General features: G+C 56.6%; 2 protein-coding genes across 3 annotated transcripts; one reads left to right on the top strand and one right to left on the bottom strand.

Annotated features, from left to right (window-relative positions):
- On the bottom strand, positions 1 to 7,186 carry SFXN3 (sideroflexin 3). Its single transcript, XM_082674267.1, has 11 exons — positions 7,095 to 7,186; positions 5,769 to 5,932; positions 4,932 to 5,106; positions 4,493 to 4,587; positions 4,081 to 4,156; positions 3,639 to 3,724; positions 3,290 to 3,417; positions 3,080 to 3,129; positions 2,166 to 2,215; positions 1,636 to 1,683; positions 1 to 1,363 (listed from the first exon to the last, which is right to left on the bottom strand). The coding sequence occupies exons 2-11, from the start codon at positions 5,927 to 5,929 to the stop codon at positions 1,267 to 1,269; spliced, it is 966 nt and encodes a 321-aa protein (XP_082530393.1). The 5' UTR covers positions 5,930 to 5,932; positions 7,095 to 7,186; the 3' UTR covers positions 1 to 1,266.
- Positions 7,187 to 9,382: 2,196 nt separating this feature from the next.
- PDZD7 (PDZ domain containing 7) lies at positions 9,383 to 26,674 on the top strand (the record flags this gene model as incomplete). 2 transcript variants are annotated; one of them, XM_082674141.1, is made up of 17 exons in its annotated part: positions 9,383 to 9,620; positions 13,769 to 13,909; positions 14,214 to 14,388; positions 14,894 to 15,070; positions 15,307 to 15,454; positions 16,651 to 16,711; positions 17,096 to 17,503; positions 18,004 to 18,201; positions 19,375 to 19,467; positions 19,785 to 19,835; positions 20,427 to 20,602; positions 23,630 to 23,721; positions 23,847 to 23,938; positions 24,084 to 24,155; positions 25,013 to 25,606; positions 25,915 to 26,015; positions 26,437 to 26,674. In XM_082674141.1, the coding sequence occupies 17 exons, from the start codon at positions 9,398 to 9,400 to the stop codon at positions 26,650 to 26,652; spliced, it is 3,018 nt and encodes a 1,005-aa protein (XP_082530267.1). In that variant the 3' UTR covers positions 26,653 to 26,674. The 2 variants fall into 2 exon arrangements, with proteins under 2 accessions (XP_082530267.1, XP_082530266.1); XM_082674140.1 differs by lacking the exon at positions 19,375 to 19,467 and having other exon boundaries at positions 9,398 to 9,620.
- Between the last annotated feature and the right edge of the window lie 506 nt (positions 26,675 to 27,180).

The following is a 27,180-nucleotide window of genomic DNA, read 5'->3' as shown; positions in this document are numbered from 1 at the left end:
TTGAGTAACAGTGGCACCATAACTTTTATTACTGGTGGCGGTTGTTTGGGGGAGCAAGAAAGTGCTCTTAGAGGATCGCACTGGGGCTTTCACCCCACTTCAGCCAGAGGTCACAGGAGTTGGAGTCATGGTCCAGCTCTGCACTCCGTGAATTCACCAGCACATATTCCATCCCCAAGTCCACCTCCCCTATGGACCAGCCGTTGACTGCCGGGCCCTTCCTCCTCTTGGAGGTGGGGGTGTCGGGGAGCAGGGCCAAAAAGCCTCAAGAGAAGGAACTAAGATCAGGATCCTGCTGAACGTCCAGCAATATCAGTGGAACACAAAATCCCCTGTCTTGAGATCATATGCTCAGGGCCTAGTTGCCCTTGAGGTGTCCTAGTTACAGCCACTCAGACACCTGTGGAGTTTAAGCACCGTTCCCACGCTGTGTCCCTCCGTAAGAGGGTGCAGTGGGGGCTCTTAAACAGGAATGCTTGCTCTGCCTTTGTGGCTTTTTGGTTAGGGGAGGGGGTTGGGATTGTAACTTTAGACTTAAGGTTATGATGTCTTGCGGCCCAAGAACTCCTAAGATTGTGCCTGAAGATGCCCGTGCTACAGTGTGGGGGAGATGGGGAGATGGCAAGAGCAGTACAGGACACTGACACTCCTTTGTTCTAGCAGAGAAGAGGAGAGGAGATGACCCCTTCCAGGATGTAGGGAATGCGATAAGCCCCCTGCCTCCCTTATATTGCCATGTCATCCTCTGCCAGCCCAGTTCCTGAGTCAGCTTCGGAAGCCAGGAAGCAGAAATCTGAAGGATTCAGCCCAGTTTAGCCTGCTAGTGTCCCTCAGTCTCTGTCCTGAGATCCTGGGTCTCCTCCTGTGTCCAGAAGGGGCAAGGTTCCATCAGGAACGACTCGGCTGGTGGAACTGTTTAGGCGAGAAAGTCCCATAGCCTGGCCGGCTGGCAGGTGACAGGAGGCCAAGAAGGGAAGCCAGACATGAGGACATCCCAGGACAACCTGTACACACATGTATCACATATGTACATGTGTAGACACACTAGTGCAGAAGGGATCATGTGATCCTGCTCTTTGAAATCAGAGGAGAGAAAAAGGCTACGGGGGCACCTCTCCCACCCTAATGGATTGCTGGTCTCAACGGCTGCTCCCACACCAGGCCCCCGCCCAGTACCAGGCAGATGGAAAAGTGGCAGGGACGGCAAGGCTCCACTAAAGCAGCAGCCCAAGGAGGTGAGAGAGGAGGCCAGGGGCTGACGCCCCCTCAAAGCCCCTTGTTGTAGTAAACCGCTTCGATACTGGGGTTTTGCTCATGGATCTGAGCTCTCAGCTCCGGCTCCAGCCTGCTCACGTGGATGGAGCTGCAACAGAACAGCGCAGGCAGGCTGAATGTCCCTTGAGCCCACCCCCTCAGCTGGGTGCCCCCCGATCACCACCCCTCTTCCTCCCAGGTTGCTGAATCTTCTCCTTCGACTGCCAGAGGCCCAGATCACTGTCACTCCCCCACCCCCAGAATAAGCTGAATGCCTGCCAGGCCTCCTCCAGGAACACACTGAAGGAACCTAAATCAGCTGCTCCCAGAGACGTGGAGACCTGTCTGAAGCCCCCAGCCAAACCTGGGGGCAACACTTACCTTCTCTGGGGGAACAGGGCACAGCACAGGGGGGTGGCAAATACCAGGCTGAGGGAGAAGAGTGTTGGAAAGGTTTGTGAAGCTCTGATCTAAGAGTGTTCCCTCCCGGCACCCCACCCCATCTCTGGAGACAGCCCCTAGGGGTGGAGACTGATGAAAGCCAACGATGACATTAGGTTCTGGCCGAGGAAAGAGCCTCCAGAGCAGTGACCCAGAGCGCCACAGCCAGTGACAGAATCAGGAATTAAATGTGCATGAAACTCTGGGCTGGTACCAAAAGGTATATTTCCATGGTTTCCGTGGTGGATGTAGAACCCCTTCGACTAGATTCTTGACCTTCAAGAACAGAGATCACTCCTAACACACACAGTATGCCCTACAGGTGTCCAAGACCCCTACCAGCTGAATGTATGATGTATTTAATGTATTAAATTATCTTAATTATCTTATCTTAAAAGCAATAAGACCCCCCCACATCCACCACAGAAAGGATACTCCCACACATTCTAGCTAACTCCCTGCACACTTACCAGAAGCCCACCAGTCCCACCTGCAGGGGCGCCCCCAGCCAGGGGCGGCGCTGTGGGGAGAGAGAGAGAATGTAATGGTGTGTGTCCCCTGGCCCCCCTCACCCCTACACATTCACCCACCGCGGCTCTATCCCATCAGCGCTGCCTTTGAGCCTCTGATATGTGGCCCTTTTCTTTCCCCCAGTCCCATAACAGGGACTCACCACCCTGCACTCCAGCCAGGCCCATTTGCTGACACCCTCCCTAGCGTCCCACCGCCCATCTTCACCTCTCTGAATCGCTTCCCACACTTCCTTCAGGAGCTGCTTTCTTCAGGAAGCCCCCTCTAACCCTCCACTCCCTTCCTCCCATCCCACTGCGTGAATCTGTCCCTTTCCAAACACATCTCCTGCTCTGCACACCCTTCTTGATTTGCTCCAGCCTTAGAGGCCACCTATCTGTTGCTCCATGTACATGGCTGGCACTCAATAAATATTTGCGAATAAATGATTCAACAAATGAGCCAGAGCTTGTATCCCTGTGCCTTGCTTCTCCGTCCTGTTCGCATGCGGGTGAGCCTGTGTGTGTGTCTCAATGTTTTTTGTAGCTGACAGCACGAGCACGATATCAAGCGTGGCTGTGATAGTCCATCCCTATGTGTGTCAGAGGTCTCTGGAGTGACACCAGCTTTCTTCAGGACAGAAGCCCTTTCTTTCCTTCCCTTCCCTTCTCCTCCTGCACCCTCAGTGTTCCTTCCTTCCAGCTCAATTTATTCTTGCTGAATGAATTAGTGAAGGTGGAAGGGGTAGCACAGGGGTGAGGCAAACAGGTAGCAAGTCTTAGACTCAAGTCAGGTTGGAGAGGAAGTTGGGAACCGGTCACTTCTGCCCCCAGTCACCACTATTTCTAGGACGGGAGAGGTGAGAGTGATGTACCTTTAGGAAGTCTTTCTTCTCCAGGGTGTCCATGATCACTGGGGGAATGGCTGAGGGGAGAGCAGGGCAAGGAGGGAGGGAGTTAGTAGAGTGAAAGTCAGGACCCTAAGGAAGAGGCGATCCCCCTTTGCAGCTCCTCCCACTCCCCCCAGAGTCCTCAAACCCCCCGAATAACGGCACCCCCTTCTCTTAGAGCCGCCGCTGCCTTACCCATGGCAGGAATCGCCATGCAGATTCTTGACGTCACCACCTGGAAGATTCCTTGCTTGGCTGCGGCCACCGAGTGGCCAAGCCTCTGACCCTGTTCATCGGTCACTGGGATGCCCACCTGCAGCTCTCTGAGAAGGGAAGGGGGTGAGGGTCAGATCACAGGCCCCAAATCTGACCTGCCATGCTCTCACGGGCAGCTAGTCCCCTCAGACAGCCTAGATTCAAAGGCTGGCTCTCCCACCCCAGGATCCCAGCACCAGACCGAGACTAGGCCCAGCAGCTCGTGTGGCTGGCTGGTGTGCCTACGTGCACCCTGGGCGTGCACACGCCAGGAGCTGGGGCCTCTCACCTCTGCCTCATCAGGGGGATGTTGATGCAGTTGGCAGCTGCCACAGCTGCAAAGGGCACGAATCTGCCAACCAGCGGGGGCAAATGCTGGGGGAGGAAAGATGTCATTTAGTGCAGGGGTCCCCAACCCCAGGGCCGCACAGCAGAAGGTGAGTGGCAGGCGGGCGAGTGAGCGAGGCTTCATCTGCCGCTCCCCATCGCTCGCATTACCGCCTGACCCATCTCCCCACCCCCGTCCGTGGAAAAACTGTCTCCCACGAAACCGGTCCCTGGTGCCAAAAAGGTTGGGGACCGCTGATTTAGTGACCCTAAGGGCCATGGGGTGGTAAGGAACTCTGAGGAGAGAGATGGGGAGCCTGTAGGTTGGGGTGGAGGAGTGGTAGGGAAAAAGGAGGCAGATAAAGTGCGAACTGAGGGGGGGCAGTGGAATGGGGGGGATTTACCTTAGTGAGGGATTTGAGTCCCAGGGCCGTGGCCACAGCCCCGGTGGTAGCACTCACGTAAGCCGTTCCCAGCTGCCTGTGGACGGAAGAGCCAGGACACGAGGTGGGAGGTAAACAGTCCAGCATGTGGCTCTTTGCTTCAGGGACGTGAGGCATGGGAGGGTGGCCTCAGTGCAGAGAAACGTCTCCCCTGCTCCAGGGCAGACTTGTCTGGAAGCCCCAATCCCTACCCTTGAAGAGGACTGGGTCCCCCAAAGCATACACAAGAAGACCTCAGGCCCTCAGTCAGGCCAGGAAAGTGAGTGGGGGGCAGGCTGAGAGGAGGCCGCTGAGCCACTGGCTGCATAGGCCCAGGGGAACAGGAGAGAGCAATGGAGGGCCGGGAGAAGAGTCCCTGAGAACAAGCTCTCACCCCCCAGTGATGGGAGCATCGCCACTGCGGTTGGAGTAGTTAACGATGGCATTGAAGGACTGATTCACCCACTGCCAGAACACCACGGTTGGGGTCTTCCTGAGGGAACAAAGACACTTACTTCCACAGTGTCCCACATCCTTGGACACTGATAATAAAACCCCAAAGGTTAACCCCAAACCCTCAGGAGGGGCCCTGTTGATGCCCCTAGAACGTGCTCTGGTGACCCCTACATGACCCTCCTTACACAAACACACCCATTGTCTCTGGGGTGGGAGGACCCCGGGGGCTGAATTCTGAGGAATGGAAGGGATTCTAACGCAAGCTCTCACCCACCTACTATTTTCTGCCCAAACTGGCCCAGAGAGGAAGTGCCTAGTCATCAAGTCACACTGTACCTTGAACAGAGCACCCAGGGAGGAGACACACAGAATAGGACCTGCCTGTAGAAGGTGAGCATGCAGCCGGTGATGGTCATGTTCATGGGCACCTGGGCTGACATGCGGCCAATCAGGACCACCTTCTCCCCTGTGTCCGGATGGAAGGCAGAGTCGTACACATACTTGGCCCTCCAGAGCTGGTCCTCGGTGAGCCCTGGCGTCACCACGCCGGCCCTGCAGAGGTTGGCAAGGAGGAGACAGGCAATTCTAGGGGGTAGATCTGCCCTCCCAAGCCCTGCCCACCCAGCTCAGGGGAAGTCTGGGCAGAGGACCAGGCACTTTGGCTCCCAATTTCAAAACAAAGGAACTACTTGTCTCTGGGGAAGAATCATGTCTTGCCAGAAGGAGGGCTCCTATTTCTATTTCCCTTCTAGCCACACAAAGAGGGGTGCCCTTCTGTTTCTGCCCAAATGCTAGGTCAATGCTGGGTAATGGTGGTTTCCAATGAGTCAATGGCTCATTGGCTGGGGTGTTGCATGAGTTTTTCCTCCTGGAGACAAGGAGGCTGCCCTCCTACTTCCTTGGGACTCAGCTGAGCCCCTCTGTCCTTGCAGAGGATGGCCCAGCAGTGGGACAGGTCCTTGTACAGGGTTTGTGAAACACAGAGCAGCCCCCTACCCACAAATATCGACACCACCTCCTCAACCCAAACACCCTGAAATCCTTTAAGTTAAAGTTCTGTGCCCTAGTTGTCTGTGATTCCAATCGAGAGGGCAAGGGAGTGAAGGGGTGGAGGAGTGGAACAGGGTCACGCTCAAGTTAGGGGAGACAGGTGCAAAAGGTACTGTATTAACAGCAGGGAATGAGCCCCTGTGTTAAATGGGGTTGGGGGTCACCTGTAGTTCTGTATGATGTTCCGGGAAGCTTCTAGCTGTGCCCCAGACAACAGCAGATTTCGGGGGTCAGTCACAGTGAAGAAGTGCCGGGCTCTGCCCAGGAAAGTGCTCTGGTCCCAGCGAGGTTCCTGGATATTGATATCTAAGGGCAACTCACCCATTTTCTGCAGGGCAGGGACCAAAGTCAGAGGACTCCAAGGAGGGGTCCAAGGGGTCCACATGGGGGAGACTTTGGTGGTGCTGCCCTGGTCCCTGCCAATCCTTCTAGAGCTCAAGATGACTCTAGATAGGTAAGCAAGGATGTGGGGAGGAGCTGTGTTCTAGGCAATGTTCCAGCCCCCCTGGGCCACTAGAGAACATGGCCAGGAAAACAGATGTCCTTGCACTCTGGCCTGATACAGATTTTCATGAGTGAGGATTTACATGTGTGTGGTTGACGCATGAGCAGCAACTAATCCCATGCAGCTACTCTTGTGCTCTGTATGCACAGAAATGCAGATTATATGCATTACACATCCACGTTGATGTCAGCTTTAGGCCCCAGTTGCCTTGAGACCTACATACAAACCCCCAAGGCTGTTTGGGAAGATGGCATAAGCCATCTCACTCCCCAGGCCCTGACTGGAGGACAGCAAGGGTTCACTGGCAACTCCAGGGCTTACCTATTCCAGATCTCAAACAGGGGACTCTGATGCCAGCCAGCCTGGTGTGCTCGTGGGCATGCACAGTCCCCTCTCCAGACCCATCTTCCTCAGCCCACACTGTATGGCCCAAGGCTCGCCTTGTTCCCTAGCTGGGCAGGGCTGGCAGGAACACACATCCACCTCTCCCTGAGCTACCTACCTCTAAAGGAGCAGGATTCAGTGAGTGAACCCTCCACTCGGCACAGAGAAGAAAGCCTGAAGCATTCAACTGGCCATGTTGGGCAATATCCTACAGAATGACTAATTCTCTCCAACCACACTTCCTCCCTCACAGGCAGACACACCCTCCCCTCTCACACACTTACATTCACATACCCACACACAAAGACACCAGCATACACGCCCTACACAGACCTGCAAACAGGGTGGACATGCCCTGCATACAAAGACCGTTACTTACACACACACACACACACAGCTCATATCCATCAGTTGCAGACACTTGAATGTGTGACCATACAGAGTCTCACCCCGACATTCCCTCCCCAACCAACCTCCCCTCGTGCTTTAGAGCCGAAGATGCTGAATCTCGCAGGACGGAGGCAACTTTCCTCTCTGACTCCCAGCCCTCAAGCCCCTCTCCCCTGACCCCCGAACCCCGCCCGGCACAATGGGCACTCACGATTTCCTAGGCTCCTGGGCTCCCGTCCTCTGCAGCTCTCAGTCCCGCCTTCCTCTCCGCGCGACGCCCCCGCCCTCACATCCATCACGGGTAACGTCACGCGTGACGCTCGCCAGCCTGAGGGGCGGGGACTCCCTTGGCGCATCCGCCCGGCGAGGCCAGGGATTGGCAGAGCCTGGGGGCGATGGGTGTCATTTAAGGGCGACGCCCCCAGCCCGGGCCACTGAGACCCGGCCCTACGCTGTCTCCCAGAGCCAATCTGACCTCAGGGATCAGTTCTGGTCACGTCCCCAACCCGAGAGAGGAGGGTAGGAGCTGCCCCATTTGCTTGCAGTCCCCTGGCTGGCCTCGGGAGGCACCCGGCCTCTGCAACCGGGGGTCTAGGTGCCCGGGGCGAAGGCGGGCGGCGTGGAGGGGCATCCTCTGACGGTACGCCCAGAGAGACTCGGGTTACCGCCCGGCTTGTTTACTTAATGGCTGCCTTGGCAGTGGCCTCTGCCTACTTGGACCCCTGGTCTCCTACCCCGGTTCCCTCAAGGTCCTCTCGCAGCACCTTGGCATTCTCACCCCTTCACAGTCCGGTTCTGCTCGTGCCTGTGCCTCTTCGGTGTCCCCAGCCCTTTCCTCCTCCCTAGTCCCCTTTATACTCCCCTCTATAACCTCTAGCTCCACTGAGTCCCCAGTTTCCTTATGCCCCAATCCCTACCCCTGCATCACAGACCCTGGCCGCAGTCCCTGCCCCGGATGTGAAGGGGCAGAAAGCTCAAGGTACCTCTGTCTGCATCAAGAAAGTGGATCAGAAAGAGTCTTCCTCCTTCTAGTGTCCTGGAACCAGCTTCCCTGCCTTGCGTCCTTTCCAGAACTGGGTGGCCAGAGAGACACTTTCTGACATAGGAGGATGCATATGAGGGCAGCGCTCAAACACACACACACACACTCCCAACTCACCCAGTCACCATACAGAGCATGCGTGCTGCACACCCAGGTGCCAGCCCGCGCTCCTGCCCACCGCAGGCTCACGCCCCGCTCTGCCCAGGTGGCATTCCCTCGCTGAGGCCTCAAGGGTGACCGCGGAGGGGTGGCAATTCCATGAGCCCTGGTAGCTGGTTTGGCTTGGAGAAGACGTGGTTCTGGGCTCCCCTGCGCTGAACCGGTAGCGGGAGCTGGGCGAGCTGAGTGAGACCAAAGGCCTAAGTTCGCGGTGCGGGATGGGGCACCAGAACTCGAACTGGAGCGAGTAGAACACAGAGGCCCCAGCCCAGATTACAAACGGCCGACCGGGGTACCCAAGGGAGGTGGCTGGAGGGAGTGATTGGCGGCCCTCCCAGCCAATGGGAGCCCGGGGCTGCGCTGGGCGGCCCTATTCCTTCAGCCTCGGCGAGGCTTGGGCGGGGATCCCCCTGCTGCTGCTGCTGCTGCTGTCGCCCGCGCCCGCGGGCGGGCGAGGCTGGCGGCTGCAGCACGCGCGAGCAGGTGAGGGGGGCCGGGAGGACCGAGCCGGGGGTAGGGTGCTGCGTTCTGGGTCCAGGAGCTGCTCTGAGGGATTTGGCCCAGGTTTTGCGCGGGATGTTGGGGGGCTCTCGCCAGCAGGTCCTTCCCCCAAGGCTGGGAGAGGTTCACGCCCCTCTTTGGACGGGAGGGAAGGGGGGACAGAGGGGACCGCAGCCTGGGGCCTGGGGATCTCTGGGGCCCTTGGCTGCAGCTGTCCCAGGTTCTGAAGCCCCTCGAGGCGCAAGTCCCTGGGGCTGGCCCCCTACCCACATACACAGGAGGGGTGGTTCAGCGAACTGTACTGGCCCAAATTTCTCTCACACTGCTTGCAGCCCTAGGGCCGGCAATAATCCCATCTCCACTATCTCAACCTCTACTGAGGACTGGGGACCTACCGGAGTAGATGACTCAGCTGAGAGCAGGAACTAGGGGTGAAAGAGAGGTTCTCACCCACCTTGTTGTATAAATGGCTCCAGAAGTCCACAATGGTGGCTGAACTGGGCAGTTCTCTGGCCAGGGGGTGGGAGAGGTGAGAGGCCTAAGGCATGGGAGGCAGGATGCTCCAAGCAGGGGGTGGGGTGGAAGTTCTGGGGGGCAGCGGAGGCAGCATTCACACCCCTTCCCCAATCTCTGCTCTCCTTGTGCAGGCCTGGAGCACACACTCCTGAGAGACAGCAGAGATCAGGGACACCAGGTCCCTGAGATCCCAGTCAGCACAGAAGGCTCATGGAGCCTGGGGCACGTGGGGCCCTCCTCTCAAGGGCTAGCAGGTTCCCTCTGGACCTGTAGTGCACCACCCCCGTCTAGCCACCATGGCGCATGGCTTCCCAGTGGGCTTCGACCCAGTGGGCCTCAGAGACCTAAGCTCTGGCTCTCTGAGCTCCCTCTCCTCCCGAGGCCACCTGGGCAGCGAGTCAGGCTCTGCAACCCGATACCTGCTGAGAAAGCAACGGCGGCTGCTGAATGGGCCCCTCCGTGGAATCCGAGCCTCATCGCCCATGGGCCGTGTCATCCTCATCAACTCCCCCATCGAAGGTGGGAGCAGAGCCCAGCCACCGGGCCGGGAACTGCGGGTGGGGGTAGGGGACAGCAGGCACTAGGTAGGAGAGGGCAGAGCCAGTGTGGGTGGGGGAACTCAAGAAATGGCAATCATAGGGATGCAGGGAGAGAGAGCCTCTGGTAACCCATAGACTCTTCCTCATCTACCCTTTTCTCACCTTTAAGCCGATCCTTTAGTGTTCCAGGATTGTGGAGAGGTCAGAGGTGGGAGGTCTGGCATGAAGGTAGAGAAGGGGGGTGTGGTATGCCAGCCCCCAAGGAAGCAAGGCAGAGTATTAAATTGGCCCCTCACTCCTATGGACTCTTCCTTTCTCCAGACCCATTCATGTATGACTTTGGGGGGTGGGCAGGACGGAGAGGGACATTCTTCATCAACCAGTTCATTGTGAGCCCAGCTCTGTGCTGGGCTGTGAGGAGTGAATGTCCAGCTGGACAGAAAGAATTAAAGGCTTCACGTGCAGAGGACGGAGACAGAGGTAAAGTGGAAGATGTTGCAAAGAGTGGGGAGAAAAGGAGAGTTGAGGATAGGGAGGGAGCCCCAGGTCTGGGCCCTGAGGGAGGGGGACACCTAATCTTATGTAGTTGCTTAACGTTTCATTGCACACCTATTGTATACCAGCTCTCGTTAGGTCCTGTGGGAACCTACAGAGAAATAAGGCTCAATCTTCACCTTCCAGAAATTTCCAGTGTAGCAGGACTTAGAGACAGAGCAATGACAGCAGCTGGTGGTGGGGTGGAGATATCACAGACAAGGTTGAAACGGAAAGCATGGAATATGATGGGTGGGCACTTAGGAGACAGCCTGGCTGCAGTGACAGATGTGAGGCGACAAAGAGCCGGTGACCAAGGCAGGACCTTGAATACCAGCAGGGGAGTGGGGCCCCCTGGGCCTGGGCTTTCCGTGGGTGGGACCAGATAAGTATCTCCAGCTCCGCTCTTCTCTCTCAGCCAGCAGGGCTCCCCTGGCTGGATCCCAGACTGGACTTTTCAGCCTGCTCCTTCCCGCTGACTCAGCTGGGTCCCTCTGTCCCCTACCCAGGGCACCAGGGCAGGGGAGGAGCATGTTGCTCAGGGAGCAGGCTTTCCTGCACCAGTGGCCCATCACGCTCACCCCCATCGTCCACCAAGCCCGGCCTCAACTTCAGGTGAGCAGCAGGGCGGCATGTCATTCTGGACATGGAGCAGAAGTCGCCAGATAAGCTAGGAAACACAGAGGGGGAGAGAGGAGGTACTGTAGCACGGCCCTTGCAAGTCCCATCGTATTGGAAGAACTACGTCATACCTCCCCCTCACGTGCCCACATACTCCATGCCCAACTGTGATGCGAGGCCTATGCACACTGTCCCTCTTCCAGAAGTTCCATGAGGGCTCTCTCCCTCTGCCCCACCCCAGTGCCCTAGTGCAGCCAGGAGAGATGCATCCCCTAGCAATGGAAGGACTGGGGCATTGCTCCAGCCAGCTGGCTTCTCTGGGTTGGGGGCCTGTGAGCTCAGAATCATCCCCTCTGCCTGAGCACAAACATCTCCCAACTCACCACAGCCTGGAGCCCCTCCCCCACGTTATTATCAATATTTAGAACTTTCCAGAGGCCTAAAGTTAACTGATAAGGGAGACACAGTGGGAAGGGGAACACTACCACCCATATCACCCAGGAGTTCCCACCAACTCCTCAAACTCAGTGGGTCCCAGAGAAATGGTATAATCTTTAATCCCAACCAGCCCTTTCTCCTCACTCTCCTAATTCATTCATTTATTCATTATTCCACTTATTATTTCATTGATTAAAAGAAGACTTAGCAAATATCAAGCACAGTGCACAAAACTGGGGATACATTGGTGGAAAGAATTACTAAGTCCCTACCATGACTGAGCTTACAGTCCAGTGAAAAGAGAGCAAGGATAAATAATATACAAGTAAGCAAATGATGAGAAAGGATGGTAAGAATCTTGAAGGTACTAATTTGGATGATATGATAGAGCAGTGGTTCTCAAACTTCAGAATACAGCCGAATTGCCTGGGGGCCTTGTTAGATAGGTTACTGGGCCCTACACCCGGAGAATCTGATTCAGTGGGTCTGTGGTAAAACCCCCAAGTTCACATTTTTAATAACTTTCCAGGTGCTGCTATTCTGCTTGTCTGGAGAGCTCGCTTTGAGAACCATTCGAACAGAGACTACCTGGGAGGAGGGGGAAGGGACTTTCTTAGGTAGGGTTGTCCAGGAAGGCTTCTCTGAGAAAGTGGTGTTTGAGCCAGGAGGAAGTGGAAATAGGAGGTGGCTTTATGAAGGTCTGGGCAAGGGCATCGCAGGCAGAGGGAACACTGAAAGGACTGGCCGGTGAGAGGAACAGGAAGGTAGTCACTGTGGCTAAAGGTCATGAGGCTGGGGAGGGTGGCCAGAGGTGAGTGTAGAGAGGTGGGCAGAGGAAAGCCCAGGGAGGGCGTTATTGGGCATGGAAGGAATGTGGAGCTCCTTCTAGAAGCAGGGGTAGGCACTGAGGTTTTTAATCAGGGGAAAGGCATGATCTAGTATGAAAGTTGACTCTGGCCACTGTGTAGAGAATGGACTAAAGGAGGCAGGAGGGGAGGAGATAGTGAGGGGCTGCCGAGTGCCTGGAGGGATGCCTGGTGGCCCCAGGCTAGGGCAGTAGAGGTAGAGGATCTTCCCTCCTCAGAGGCCCCAAGCTCCTAGGCTCAAAACCCCAGATTTGACATCCCCCTGGCCCAGGGCCCTAGGGAGGCCCCCGAGGAGAGACTGAGGAGAAAGAGGGTTGGAGGGCGGGAGAGCAAAAGACTCCTTGTCTGGGCTGAGAAAGTCCTGGGACCTGTGCAGATAGAATCAGCTAGGAAGCCCCAGAATCTCCCACACCTCTGTCCTGCACTGTCCCCACCTACAGGCTGCCCTTGGGGATTACTTCCTGAGCTTCCCTGCTCACGTACTGTAACCTGATTTCTCTTAGATCGAATAGAAGTGTGTGTGTGCGTGTACGTGTGTGTGTGCGTGTGCGTGTGTGTGTGTGTGTGTGATATTTCTCCTCTCAAACACCTCTGAGTAAGCCTTCCCCAAGAAGAACTCTGACCTTCCCAACTGGGACCCAACTTACCCCTCCAGTCCCCTCACTTTTCTCTAACCAAAAGGCCACTTCTGAGCCTTTGCTCACTCCATCCCCTCATCAGTGCCTTTCCCTTCCCCTCCACCCATCCAAATCCCATCCTTCAAGAAACCTTCCCTGACAGCTCCAGTCCCGAAGGACCCCCTCCTCTGACTTTCCCCATCACTGATGGAGAGGACCACTTCTGTGCTCTGGGCACATACTGAGGCATGGTGGTTTGAGTTTCTTTCCTCATGTAGTCAGTTAGCTCCTAGAGCCCTCACCTCCAGGATCACAGAGTCTATGAGATACAAGGGGCCTCAGGATCCTTCCACAACATCCCAGACAGGGACTTACTAGGTATCAGCTTGTATGCCTCCAGTGATGGGAAACTCACTACCTTTCCTTGGAAAATTCATTCCATTGTCTGCCAACTGAAGGTTTTAGAAAGTTTTCCCTGATTAAATCTTCCTCCATATAACTCCACTGCGTGGGCTTGGTTCTGCCTTATGGATTACACAGACAAAAACATCTAATGCCTTTTATAGAAGAGCTCTTCAACTATTTGAATATAGACTTACCATACTCATCTCTACTGCAAGCTGGAGAGCCCAGACTCCCTCAACTGTGCCTCGTAGAATGGAATCTTGAACATCTTTCCCATCCATCTGACTCTCAGAGTGGCAGGATTTTTCAGAATTTGGCCTATCCCAGGCCTGTGGTCATGGGTAGCTTAGTAAGGATTAGAAACACACACACACAAACACACACACACACAGACTCTGCATTATGAGGAAAGGAGGACCGTGTCTTCTACCATAGAGTCCTGTCCTGCCTGTTCCCACACCCTCCCTGGCCCATGGTCTCAAAATCACCCAGAGAGGACTCAGAAATTAGCTACCTACCCCCTCATTTAGGGCCCTGGGTGCCGGTACCCAGCAACCCAGCCTTCGCAGGCCCCAAGCTGGGGAGGCCAGGGTCCCTCTCTGCCCAGAATGGGCAGGGGAGTCATGCCTGTGTCCCTACGCCAACAGCCAACAGCGATGAAAGTGACATCATCCATGCAGTTCGAGTGGAGAAGAGTCCAGCTGGGAGGCTGGGGTTCAGTGTGCGGGGCGGCTCTGAGCATGGCCTGGGCATCTTCGTCAGCAAAGTGGAGAAGGGGAGCAGTGCAGGTGAGTGGGGCCCAGGTCCTGGCTTCGGACGTGACCCCCACTTTGGTGGGGTGTGGAGATGCTGTTGTCAAGAATAAGAGGAGAGGGCCCTCAGCTTTGGAGGGCCTGATCCAATGGAGAGATGGAAGGGGCTAATGAACAGGTAGGTCCCTGTCTGATGGCAGATACTCAGACCCTACCTGGGGATCCCAATCTCATCAAAGAGGTTTTACCCCAGGGAGCCTAGTCTGATGGGAGAGGCTCAGCCTCAACCTGGGGGACTTCTCCCAAGTGGCCCATGCCAGCCATGCCTCCCCTGGTGCAGAGCGGGCTGGTCTGTGCGTGGGTGATAAGATCACCGAGGTGAATGGGCTGAGCCTGGAGAGCACCACGATGGGCAGTGCCGTGAAGGTGCTGACGGGCAGCAGCCGCCTGCACATGATGGTGAGGCGCATGGGCCGCGTACCAGGCATCAAGTTCTCCAAGGAGAAGACCACATGGTGAGCAGGCCTGGTCCCACCCCACCCACCCCAGCACCACCACCCAAAGCCGTGGAGGGAGAGGCCAATGGCACAGGGCTCAGCCGGGGGCCTGGCTAGTATGGCTTCCGTTCTTCCCATCCCCTGGCACTGGAAACACAGAGATCCGACAGCCTGACCTTGAAATGAGAAAAGACCATTTCTTTCCCCGAGCCCTCCTCTCAACACTCTGCTGTCTCAGACCCCAGTGGCCCTGCCCCTCCGTGCTGCGGCTGTGAGCCAGGGGCCAGTACAGGGCCTCTCCCTCGGGGCCTGGGGAGGATTTGAAATGGGGCCTGGCAGTTAGAGCTGCTCAATAAAGAGAGATTTGCATGGTTTCCCTGGCTTGATGAAATCTATGGCCCAGTGAAGATCTCAGGTCTGGGAGTCCCCCAGAGGCAGCCCTGCCTTTCCTATGCAATTGTCTTGGCTGCTGGGAGGTGAGGGGGTGGCCGGTGGTGGCTGAGGGCCCCGTGCTGTTGTCCAGGGTGGACGTGGTCAATCGGCGGCTGGTGGTGGAAAAGTGCAGCTCAACGCCCTCTGACAGTGGCTCAGAGGACGGCGCACGGCGCATCGTCCATCTCTACACAACCTCTGACGACTTCTGCCTGGGCTTCAACATCCGCGGGGGCAAGGAGTTTGGCCTGGGCATCTATGTGTCCAAGTGAGGGCCGGGGCAGGGTGTGGAACGGGGTTGGGCTGGAACCTGGGGATGGGTCAGCAAGTGAGTCCTGGCCAATGACCTAGGTCAGGGATGGCATCTGGAGAGGGGGTCGGGGGTCACCAGGAGGAGGGTCGAGGGGTTTGACTGGTGTATCCCTGTATGCAAGTGAAGAGTCTGGAAGAGGGTGAGGGAGAGCAGCCAGGTGGCCTATCAGAATGCCTCCTTTCTGACCCCAGAGTGGACCATGGTGGACTGGCCGAGGAGAACGGCATCAAGGTGGGGGACCAGGTCCTGGCGGCCAATGGTGTCAGGTTCGACGACATCAGCCACAGCCAAGCCGTGGAGGTGCTGAAGGGCCAAACACACATCATGTTGACCATCAAGGTGGGCAGGGCTGTGGGAGACAGGGAGAGGCCAGACTCTGGGAAGGACTTCCCAGGCCACTCTAGCACTTAGTGTTGCCCATCGCTGTGCAACTTATGACTTTCCACAGCCTCGTGAAAGGTAGGGCAGGCATTGTCCTCACACCTATTTCACAGAAGAAGAAACTGAGGCTCAGAGAGGCGACATAACTCAGGAATCACAGTCAATTACTCAGTTGATCAGTAGGAGGGCCTGGTTTCTGTCCAGCTCCCCACCAGATGCGTAGGCCAGTGTCCCTTTGTATGAGTGGTGGAGGTCTAGGGGCCTCCACCCAGAAAGGGGGGTGGTAGCTGTGGCTTTGGGCAGGACCTGGGTAGTGGGCATCCTCAGGGCACAGGGCAGGGAGGTCTGGGCTGGAGCCAGAGATTGTGTTTCAGGGGATACGCCTGGATTCATTATTCATGTGGGTCTCACACTTGCCTCAGGATCAAGTCCTTCTCACCCTGGCTCCCGGAGGAGGTGATGTCTCACTCTCCCCTAGCGCCCAACCCTGGCCCCTGCCCCCGTCGTCTCCCTTGTGAGACTTCTTCCCTCTCACCATTCAGTGCCTCCCCTGCCATCCCCCCTGCCACCGCCTCTATTTCCCACCTCTCCCACATCCCGTTTCTCTCTTTCCTTCCTCTCAGATTATCCCAAACACTCCTCCTCTCTCCCACTCTGCCCCCATTCATTCATTCAATATTTTTGAGTACCTACTACACGGCAGCCACTATGCCAGGTACTGGGTCACAGCAGTGAACAAGATAGACCAGGTCTCTGCTACTGGAGGGAAACAGACAAACTAGGTGCATGCGGACTGTGACAGCTGCTGTAGGGAAATTAACGGAGAGGTGGGATGGGGTAATTTGGGAAGGCTCTTTTAGCCAGGGGGGTCAGGACCTTTCAGCTCTGAGGAGGTGATACCTGAAGAGCTGGCCATAAGACGAGCTAAAGGAAGAGAAGCCAGGCAGAAGAGACAGCAAGTGCAAAGGCCCTAAAGTATAGAGGAACTTGGCACGTTCAGAAACAAAGTGGCTGGTGTGGCTAGAAGAACATGATGAGCTCGGAGGAGAGTAATCAGGTTGAAAAGTTGACTCCCGTCCCATCGCTCCTCCATTCTTACCCTCCCTCCTCACCCACTCCCCTGTGCCCTCCTGTGCCCACCATGCCCTCCCTAGGAGACTGGCCGGTACCCTGCCTACAAGGAGATGGTTTCTGAATACTGTTGGCTGGATCGATGTAAGTAGCCAAGCCTCCAAGGTTGGAAGGAAGGGGCTGAGGCCCTAAATTGGGGCTGAAATCTCTGAAGAATAAGTGGGCAGGGGCACCAAGATCTCCTCAGGACTTTCACACGCCCAGAGCCATTTATGGGCTCTCCTCCGAGAAGCTGCCGTTCCTTTACAGGCTCTCCTGGGGTCTGGAGTTGCAGGGGGTGGTTGAAGAAGTGACTTGCTTAAGATCTCTCAACCAGTCAGTGGCAAGACGGCTGAGCAGCTGGTTCCCTAGACCCCATGCTTACAACCTTGCTGCCGCCAAGCCCACGGGTGGCCTGCAGCCCCGGCAGGGCCCCAAAGCCACCCAGCCGGAATACTGAGACGCCCTTGCCCTCCCCACTGCCCGCAGTGAGCAACGGGGTGCTGCAGCAGCTGTCCCCCGCCTCGGAGAGCAGCTCCAGCGCCTCCTCGTTCGCCTCCAGTGCCCCCTACAGCTCGGCCGATGGCTGGAGCTCCCTGCCCTCGGACCACATGGATGTCTGCCTGGGGTCTGAGGAGCCGGGCAGCTGGGGGCCAGGCCGGGGGCGGGCAGACACGGCCATGCAGACGGAGCCAGACGCGGGGGGCCACGTGGAGACCTGGTGTAGCGTGCGGCCCACAGTCATCCTCAGGGACACGGCCATCCGCTCCGACGGCCCCCCGCCTGCCCCCCGCCTTGACTCTGCGCTCTCTGAGTCCCCCAAAACTGCTCTGCTCCTGGCCCTCAGCCAACCCCGGCCCCCCATCACCCGCTCCCAGAGCCACCTGACCTTGTGGGGTATGTGGGGGATGGGTGGCTGCTGCTCTCTCCAAAGCCCCTGCTCCAAAACCTGTCCCGCACCCTGCCCTGGGCCCCAAAGCTTCCTCTGCGCCAGGCTTTGCCCCAGCGCCAGCTGCAGAATACACTCAGACCCTGCTCTGGGCTCCATTTCAAACTAGCCCTGGACCCCAAACCTACCCTCAGCCCCAGCCCCATCTTGTCATCCCTGGGCCCCAAACCAGCCCTAACCCAGCCCCTCCATCCTGGAGTTCCCAGCCCTGTCTACAGACAGACAGACACACGCACACACTCCTCACATAGCTGTAGCTGTGGGTGGGGGAGGGGTAGAAAGCTGAAAGAGGAACCCCAGCCCCGTGCTCATCCCCACCTCCCCACATGGCTGCAGATCCCGTCTGCCCCCTACTCTCCCTTTTCTCTGCCCCTCCCCACACCCCTGCCCCTCGTCCTTCCCTTCTGCCCACCCCTCCAGCCCCCCGGGTGCTCCCTCGTGTCTGCAGAGGAGAAGAAACAGCGGAGGAAGGAGAAGTCGGGGTCCCCTGGGGAGAAGGGGGCCCTGCAGCGCTCCAAGACCCTGATGAACCTCTTCTTCAAGGGAGGGCGGCAGGGGCGGCTGGCACGGGACGGGCGCAGAGAGGCCTGGACGCTGGACAGTGGGAGCACAGCCAAGTCCCGCCCCCACCCGGACCTGGAGAAAGGTAAGTACTGGGCAGGTCAGCCAAGCAGGACAGAGGAAAAGTCCACTCTGGCCTCCAGCAGGTCTGAGCTTAAATCCCACACTGCTTTGTCCTAGCTGTGAGCCACCACTTCACCTTGCGAGCGTCATGAGTAAAATGAGAGTAATAATACCTATTTCTTTGGGAATAATGAGGAATAAGTGAATTAGTGTATGTTAATCATTTAGCACATGGTCTGACACACAGAAGATGCTCAGAAAATATAATGGTCCTTGTTATACTGCCTTATCTTCCCATTTTACAGAAGGGAAAACTGATGAGAGTCACAGCATAGACGAGAAAGCCTTGGGTCAGATCCCCGTGCTCTTGGCACTGAGGGGAGGCAGGGCACTCCTTTCCTAGAGCATTTGGCTTCACCTCCCCTGGCCAGAGCTCCACAGGCTTTACCCAATTCTAGAACCATCTTGAGCAAGGCCATTTGTAGATCAAGGGCCATGCAGGAAGGCCTAGACAGGCTTCACTCACGTCAGGGGCTTCCTAAGGACACTTACAGAGGGTGTCTCATCTCTCTCTGGTGAGATTCAGAGACTGGACCCAAAATGGATGAGTAGAGACTATAGGGGTTGCCTGTAACAGAAACTCAACTCAAGCTAGCTTTAAAAAGCGCTTCTTGGCTCAGCTACTGGTGGAAGCTGGGTCTAAACGTTTAAACAATCTTCCCAGACATCTGCCCCCTTCATCTTCTGGTTCCTCTTTCCCCTGGGTTGGCTTCATTATCTTCCTGGCTTTGCCACTTGGAGGTAAGAAGGCCACTGTCGCTTAGCAACCCAGGGGAAAGAGCTTCTCCTTAAATAGTTCCAGCTTAAGGCTCTCATTGGCCCAGCTGGGATCAGGCGCCCAACACATCACTTGTCATCTGGGAGAGAGAGAGGTGCTTTCATTGGCCAGCCTGGGTCATGTGTCCACCCTGGAGTACAGTGACTGAGAATGGGGTGGGGGGGGTGGTCCCCAAGTAAAATCAGGGTGCTGTTTCCAGAAGGGAGAGTGGATGTTGGGTAGGCAAAAACAACCAGGGGATGAGGGGCTGGGCCTTGCCCCTCCCTGGGGTCTCAAGGTGACAGTCTCATGGGAGAGACAACCCCTTCAAATCAGGGCAGGCCAGCCCCCTCCCTAAAGCCATCTCTTTTTCCAAAGCCCTCAGGGCCCTGCTCTCTCCTGGTTCTCCTCCTACTTCTCTGGCCACTCCTCTCCTTCAAAGGCTCCTCTTTTTCTCTCTGTCCCTTGAAGGTAGGTGATTTGCCCTTGGGGTTCTTCCCTCCATTCATTTGCTTCCAAATGAACCTCCATGAGCAGGTTCAGGGTGCAGACTGGACCCTCTCTTGATCCAAAGCCTTCACTGACTCCCCATTGCCTGTGAATGAATCCCTGGCCTGAACATGGCCTTCAAGACCCTCCTCAATAGCCTGGCCTCTTGCTTCCCGGTCCTATCACCTTCCAGCCTTGAACGCTCCATTCCAGCCAGTGATCCAGCCAGTCCTGAGCCCCCAAACCCCATTTTCAGATTGGGGACCAGGGCTGCAACTGAGCCTCTTTCTTCTTCATAGCAGGGGGAGTGGGATCCGTGCAGAAGTTTGTCACCTGGAGGCTGAGACGTGGTAATGCATGCATCCCTCTGCCAAGCCTGGTTTACAGTAGAGCTGCAGATGGGGTGCATATTGGGGGTAGTAGCTTAGGGGCTTTGGGCTAAACTCAGTTGGGGTCAAACATGGGGGATCAGACAGATAGGAAGGTACACACTGGGGGGCAGCTAAAAGAATTGGACTATACTTTCTAAGAAAGATAGGGTTGCAGACAGATATTGGGGTGCATTTTTGAGGAATGGGAGCTTGAGTTGGGTTTCCCCAAAGACAGATTTTTGGAGAGATGAGGGAGGTAACCTTGCTAGAACTCCAGTGGGGACGTTCAGGGGGTCCAGGGGGCACTGGGCTAGGACTCCACTAAGGAACAGCCTGGGATAGGGGTCTGTGTTGGGGGCTGAAGGGCCTGGATTGGAGCTCCAATGATGAGCAGATTGTATGGGAGACCGTGGTGGGGAGCATCTGGGCTAGACTGGGATTCCGTCGGGGGTACATGGGCCCCTTAGCCAGTCTGTTCTGGGGTCTGACCCCACTGAGGGGAGCCCCCCTGCCTCCTCTTCTGGATGGCTCCTGGCTCCTTCATCATACCCTTTTGCTCCTGCCCTGCAGACCGGGAGAGGGGCCGGACTCTGCTCTCTGCCAGGTCCAGGAGCCCCTCCAGCCAGCTGCCCAATGTGGATGAGAGGGTGCAGGCCTGGGAGAGCCGAAGGCCCCTGATTCAGGACCTGGCCCGGAGGCTGCTGACTGACGACGAGGTGCTGGCTGTCACCCGCCACTGTTCCCGGGTGAGCCTCCAGCCCGTCCCCAGCCCTAGTACATGGTCACTCAGTCTCCCAACCCTTCATTCAGGCCACTATCAATTGACAAGTATCTGGGCTTGACACTGTGAGGCCAGTGGTAAATAAAAGCAGAAGTTACCCCTGTAACTCGTGAGTGCACACAGACACACAGACACATGGACACACAGACACACAGACACACACGCTGAGCTCACAGCCAGGAAGGGAAGATAGACAGTAACTAAAACCTAAGCACCCATACTGACAAATCATGTGAAGTACTGTGAAGAAAAAGAACATGAGAAAATAACCTAAGAGGCACAAACTAGATGGCGTGGTCTGGGAGGGCCTCCCTGAGGAGGTGATATTTAAGCTGAGCGGACAAGGAGCCAGACCAGACAGGTGATGAGTTTGGGACTTGAGTCCCTGCAGTCACCTGCTCTGTTCTCTGTTCTCTTCTAAACCCAGGCTTCCCCACCCCTCATGCCTCCTTCCACTCCTGGGTCAGCCAACAGGTCTGGCCTCATGCCAAGCACCCTCCCCTGTTACCCAAGTCAGTAATCTTTTGTCCTCCCAACATACCCCAAGCCTCCCCCAACACCTGCACTGTTGCTCTCTGTTTCGTTCAACTTCAGACAGAAGCAGAGGGCCCCACGGTGGGGCAGAGGGTAGATCTGAGGGAGTCTTTGTGGCCTGGTTGTTGGGGAGGCTGCAGGAGGCACAGGCCACGCCCTCCAGGAGGATTGGAAGGCACTCTCCTATCCCTCTGCCTCAAGAACCTGCAGGTTTCCTGTGATGGGTTCCTTGTGCTCCATCTGCATCAGTGTGCGCGTGATCCTGTATACCAGGGCAAGCTGAGGAGTTTCAGGAAATTGTGGTTCCCCCGACCCCCTCACCTTGGCCACGGTGGGGCTGTGTTATGTCTGTGTGACATGTGCATTTGTTAATCTCTGGGGCACCTGAGTTTGTGTTGACTTAACTGTACGGTTGTATCTGTGTGTATGTCACCTGGAGACTGAGGCACACTAATTCATGCATCCTTTTGCCAATGCTTGGTTTACAGCAGAGCTACATATGGGGGTGCATCTGGGGGGCAGCTAAAGGCCTCTGGGCTAAACTCAGTTGAGTGTCACGCTCAGCTCTGAGCGCCATGTAGGGCTGTGCGTACCAAGCCTTTGTGAGCCTGCAACTCTAGGCCCTGGCCACTAGGTGGAGCTCTGCGTCAGTTTCTTTGGTAGGTTCCTGTTCCTCCACCCCTCTGCTCCTCCTACCCTGCCCAGGCCAGGAGGGCCTCTCTCTGTGCCCCAGAGCACCTAGGGAGCAATGCCTACCACCCAACCTGACCCAAGCCCCACCCACACCAAGAGATCAGACCCTCGGGGTGGAGTCCTGGCTGGAATGATTAGTAAAGCTCTGCTAGTGACTTGGCTGTGTGGTTCCCGAACCCCAAGCCTCCCTTCTCTCTCCCCCTCTCAGCCATCTCCCCACAGCCGCCAGACCAGGTATTATAAACCACCTCTCTGATCACTTTACACTCCCCAAGCCCCCTTGCAGCCTCATATCTTTGGCAGAATGGAGTACAAGTTCCTTATCCTCACATTCAAGGCCCTCCCTGATTTGATTCCCCAATTCACTAACCTCTGCTTTCCCATGGTCACCACATCACATCCTCTTCCCTTGGTATAACATATAACACTGGTTTATACAGCCTACGAATTGCACAACCCTAGGGGCACTACTCACACTGTAGTCACAAACTGTACAGCCTATATGGAGGCCCTCCATGTACCCCATGTTCCAGTTCAACCTCTATCTACCCATTATTCCACAGTACCCTTTCCTGCCAGCTATCATGCTGTTTCCCTGCATTTATCCTTAAGAGTCAGTGAAAGGCCATCTCCTCCATGCAGCCTCCTTTGATCTTCCCACCCTCCTCTGAGACTCCCTCTGCCCCGTCGCCAGTGGTCTGTAGTTTACTGGAGCATGTGGCTCTCTGTCATTGTGTGCCCACTGCCCAGTACAGGACCTGGCACTTAGTGGAAGCTGAACACAGGTTTGTGGACTTGAAGTGTGTGCACATATGTGACTGGTTCTGTGCAATTATGTGTATCTCTCTCCAGACAAAAGGGGGTGTATTGTCCATATTTGTAAGTGTGGGTCCCTGTAATTTTGTGTGTGGTTTAGGGCCACACACACAGTTGAATTTCCAGATATTTATGAATGTCTCACTCTGGCCACCAGGATGTGCTGTTTCCCTGTGTCTGTGCACGCCCGGGTTGCTCTGTGTGTGTCCCGGAACCAGTATGTGTGTCCCTCATAGCACTAGGGGGCAGTGTGCTGTCCAAGTCGGGTGGCTCCCAGTATACAGTTTGCCAGTTTGTCTGCGTCGGTGGGGTGTGGCTGGTGGCATCGGGGCAGTGCCAGGCAGAAAGGCCTCCACCACCCTGGGTACTGACTGGAGTGGCTTTCTGTAGGGCCACCCCTTCCCCAGAGTCCCCATTCCAGCCTTGAACAAAGCCTAATTTGTAGGTCTGTGCAGACACAAGCTGGGACAGCCAGGCGCACAGCCTAGACTTTGGCTCAAATTCCTTCCTTCAGCCCGGGAGGTGGGGTGGGGAGGAGAGTCCACGCCCTGCATATCCTTTTCCGGTACCACAGCAGGCAGGAGCCAGAGCTCTCAGGTTCCAGTCCCTCTTCACACTTCCTCATCTGTGTGGCCTGGGGCAAAGTCCTTCTCTCTGAGCCTCAGTTCCCTCATCTGTGAAACGGGAATAATTGACGTCTCTCTCAGAGTGGTTGCTAAATGAGGGACCGTGTGTACGAGGCCTAGAAAAAGGCCCAAAGCTGCTATTGTTACTGCTGTTACAGCTCTGTCATTATTATTGCAGGCTTCCACCCAGTCACCAAGATAAGACAGCCCGGGGGTGGGGAGAACCTCTCCAAAACGTGGGGTCCCTCCATGCCCAGGCATGCCCCCTCACCGGGCTCTGGAAGTCCCCGCTGCTATCTGACCTGTGGTGCCTCTCTCTGCAGTACGTGCATGAGGGCGGCGTGGAGGACCTGGTGAGGCCCCTGCTGGCCATTCTGGACAGGCCTGCGAAGCTGCTGCTGCTGAGGGACATCAGGTGGTGAGGGCCTGGGGGCAGGAAGGGGATCCCCGATACCTCCCCTAACCTCTCCAGGGCTGAAGTCCCTCCGGGCACCTCCAGAACTGAGCCCTGACCACCCCTCGTCTCTTGCCCTCCCCCAGGGGTGTGGTGGCCCCCACAGACCTGGGTCGCTTCGACAGCATGGTGATGCCTGTGGAGCTGGAGGCTTTTGAGGCCCTCAAGAGCCAGGCAGGTCAGCAGCCAGGGGGCAGGACTCCCGAGCCACAGGTGGGGCTGGGGGCGTGGCCTCCCAGTGGAGAGGGGCAGAGATTGCCTGGGCCCTTTCAGCTGGGCCCATCAGGGAGCCTTGTTCCTGACCTGCTCTCCTCTCCAACCAGTTTGGCCTCCTGCCTTGCGACCAGCCCGGCAGGACACACCGCCCAAGCGTCACCTCATCACTCCTGTGCCTGGTCAGTCAGAGTCCCAGAGCCCGGGGAGGGGGCACACCCTAGGGGGGCTGGGGGAGGGAGAGTGAACCTTCCATCCTTGTCCCCATGTGGGCTGTCGCGGCTCCAGAGGTATGTGTGTTTCCCTGAAGGAAATCCCTCGTCTGCCAGAACCATTTTCATCATGTCCACTCACCATCTGTACTATTATTTACTTAATAATTAAAAAAATTTTTTTAATTAATTAATTTTATTTTTGGCTGTATTGGGTCTTCGTTGCTGCACGTGGGCTTTCTTTAGTTGCGGCGAGTGGGGGTTGCTCTTCATTGCTTCTCATCGTTGTGGCTTCTCTTGTTGTGGAGCACGGGCTCTAGGAGCGTGGGCTTCAGTAGTTGGTGGCTCGCGGGCTCAGTAGTTGTGGCTCACGGGCTCTAGAGCGCAGGCTCAGTAGTTGTGGCGCATGGGCTTAGCTGCTCCAAGGCATGTGGGATCTTCCCGGACAAGCGTTCGAACCTGTGTCACCTGCATTGGCAGGTGGATTCTTAACCACTGCGCCACCAGGGAAGCCCCTTAATAATTGGGTTTTAAATCCACTCACTTTTTAAATCATCTCATTCTATGCAATAACCTCTGAGAAATTACCAGCTTGGTGTGGGAGTCATATTTTTACTTGCTATTGTAATAGTTACTTAAATAAAACTGTAACTATGACAATAGAAAGTTTTAAAATACTATTGCAATAGAACCCGGGCACGCTGCCACAGGGCCTGAGCAAACCCAGGCCTGGGTCTCCCTACACCAACAAAGGCAAGGACTGGGGTCTGGTAAGGTGGTCTGGGCTGTTGAGGAGAAGGCGGCCTGACCTTGGCCCTCTTCCCCAGACAGTCGTGGAGGCTTCTACCTACTTCCTGTGAACGGCTTCTCAGAGGAGGAAGATGATGGGGAGCTGAGGGAGCGTCTGGGGGGCCTCCAGGTCTCCCTGGGTGCCTCTGCCTCCCACCACCCTCATAAAGGGGTCCCCCCTCTCCAGGATGTGCCAGTAGATGCCTTCATCTCACGCAGAAGCGCCTGCACACCCCCTCCCCAGCCACCCCCCGTGGCTCCCCGGCCCCCAAGGCCTAACTGGCTGCTGACAGAACCCTTGACCCTAGAGGGCCCTCGGCAGAGCCGGAGCCAGGGCCCAAGCCAGAGCCGCAGCCGCAGCCGCAGCCGGGGCAGAGGCAAGTCCCCCGGACGCAGGCGTTCCCCATCCCCAGCACCTATCCCCACTCCCAGCACAGCCAGCGGGCGCTACCACAAGCCTTGGAAGGCCAGGCCTCCTCTGCCACGACCTACGGATGGGCAGGTGGCCAAGGCAGGGGGCAGTCAAGGGCCCTCTGAGAACGGAACTGGTGGGACAGCCGAGGAGGCAGCCACGAAGGTCCCCAGTGGGGAGCTGAGGACCGTCACACTATCCAAGATGAAGCAGTCCTTGGGTGAGTCCAGGCAGGACTGCACCTGCTGGGGGGCGGGGGCTCTTGGGTGTGGGTGAGGTTGGTGGGCTTGGTTTTGGGGTATAACTAGGGGACCTGGGACTAGGGAAAGAATCGGGGTATTAGGATATAGTTGGGAGGGTCCATATTTGGGAGGTTTGGGGTCTAGAGTGAGTTGAGGATTGAGTAGTAATAGAATCTGGGGGTTTGGGAGAAGTTGGGGGCTCTCTATTTAGGGCTGGGTTTTCCTGGGAGCTCTGGGCTTTAGGGGTGTGGCTGCATGGTAACCCAGTGTTTCTCCCTCTCACTAGGCATCAGCATTTCTGGGGGCATTGAGTCCAAGGTGCAGCCCATGGTGAAGATAGAAAAGATCTTCCCTGGGGGCGCTGCCTTCCTCAGTGGGGCCCTTCAGGTGGGTGAAGGGCACCCAGGCCCACTCCCTAGGCCCAGAGCTGAATTCTGGCAGGGGGCGGGGCTGGTACATGCTCATCTTCCAGCCAGACATGTTTAGACCAGGTCATGGGAGGAGGCTTGGGAGCAGCGGGGTTAGGCCTGAAGGATACGCAGACCTAGGGAAAAATCTGTCCCCTCATGCCAGCCTGCGCCTGAGGGTGGCCCATCCTGTTACACCGCTAGCCCCAAGGGACAAAAGGCAATTGTCTGCACCCCACCCTGCCCCCAACCGGCTCTGGACACAAAAGTCCCATTGTCCATCGCCTCCGCCCAGAGCCCAGATGGGGAGGAGTGTCCTAGCTGGTGGAGGTGAGAGGTTGGGTGGTGGTGTGGGGTTGACCTGAGGAGGGAGGTCTGTGATTCTCCCACCCCCATCCCAGGCTGGCTTTGAGCTTGTGGCCGTGGATGGAGAGAGCCTGGAGCAGGTGACCCACCAGCGGGCAGTAGACACCATCCGCCGGGCTTATCGAAACAAGGCTCGGGAGCCCATGGAGCTTGTGGTCAGGGTCCCCAGGCCCGACCCACTGCCCTTACCCTCTGACTCATCAGCCCTCACTGAACAGCGGCTTCCTGGTGACCATTCCCCTGCCCGCTGACCCCTTGATGGTACTCCAGCTACCTCCCACTGGCTCCCAGAACCTCCCATTAATGCCCTTCCCACCCATACCCAGACCCCTCCCGCTGATGCCAGGCTTCTCCAGCTGACCCCCAGCCCAGTGCCCTCTCCAGTCTTCCAGCCTCCTGATACTAATCCCAGACTCTCCCCGGCTACCCCGTAACTCTTCCCACTGACCCCAGAGAATCCTCCTGCCATCCCCTGGACCTCACCTACTAACCTCTTCAGGCCTCAAGAACCTGCCACTCCTGCTTGCCTTGCCTACCCGCAAAGCTCCGCACTGGTGGCTCAGATCCTCTCCCCCCACATTCTCCCTCCCCAGTTGTCACTAAGGCTCTGCCCATTCCAGATAAACTTGGTGTCAAGGACAAGGTGCTACTGGGCAGCTCTGTCACCAGCTCACTATCCCTAACCCCCCAAGACAGGAAGGGGGTTGGGAAACCCAAGGTCTGGGGCTTAGGATTGGTGTGCACTTTCTCATGATTCCCCCAGTGAGGGACAGGCACTC

The sequence above is a fragment of the Grampus griseus genome (assembly GCF_964374135.1).
Source record: "Grampus griseus genome assembly, chromosome: 16".
In the NCBI taxonomy this organism is placed as follows: domain Eukaryota; kingdom Metazoa; phylum Chordata; class Mammalia; order Artiodactyla; family Delphinidae; genus Grampus; species Grampus griseus.
Note: the sequence above shows the minus strand (reverse complement) of the source record. Positions and strands in the feature narration are given on the sequence as shown.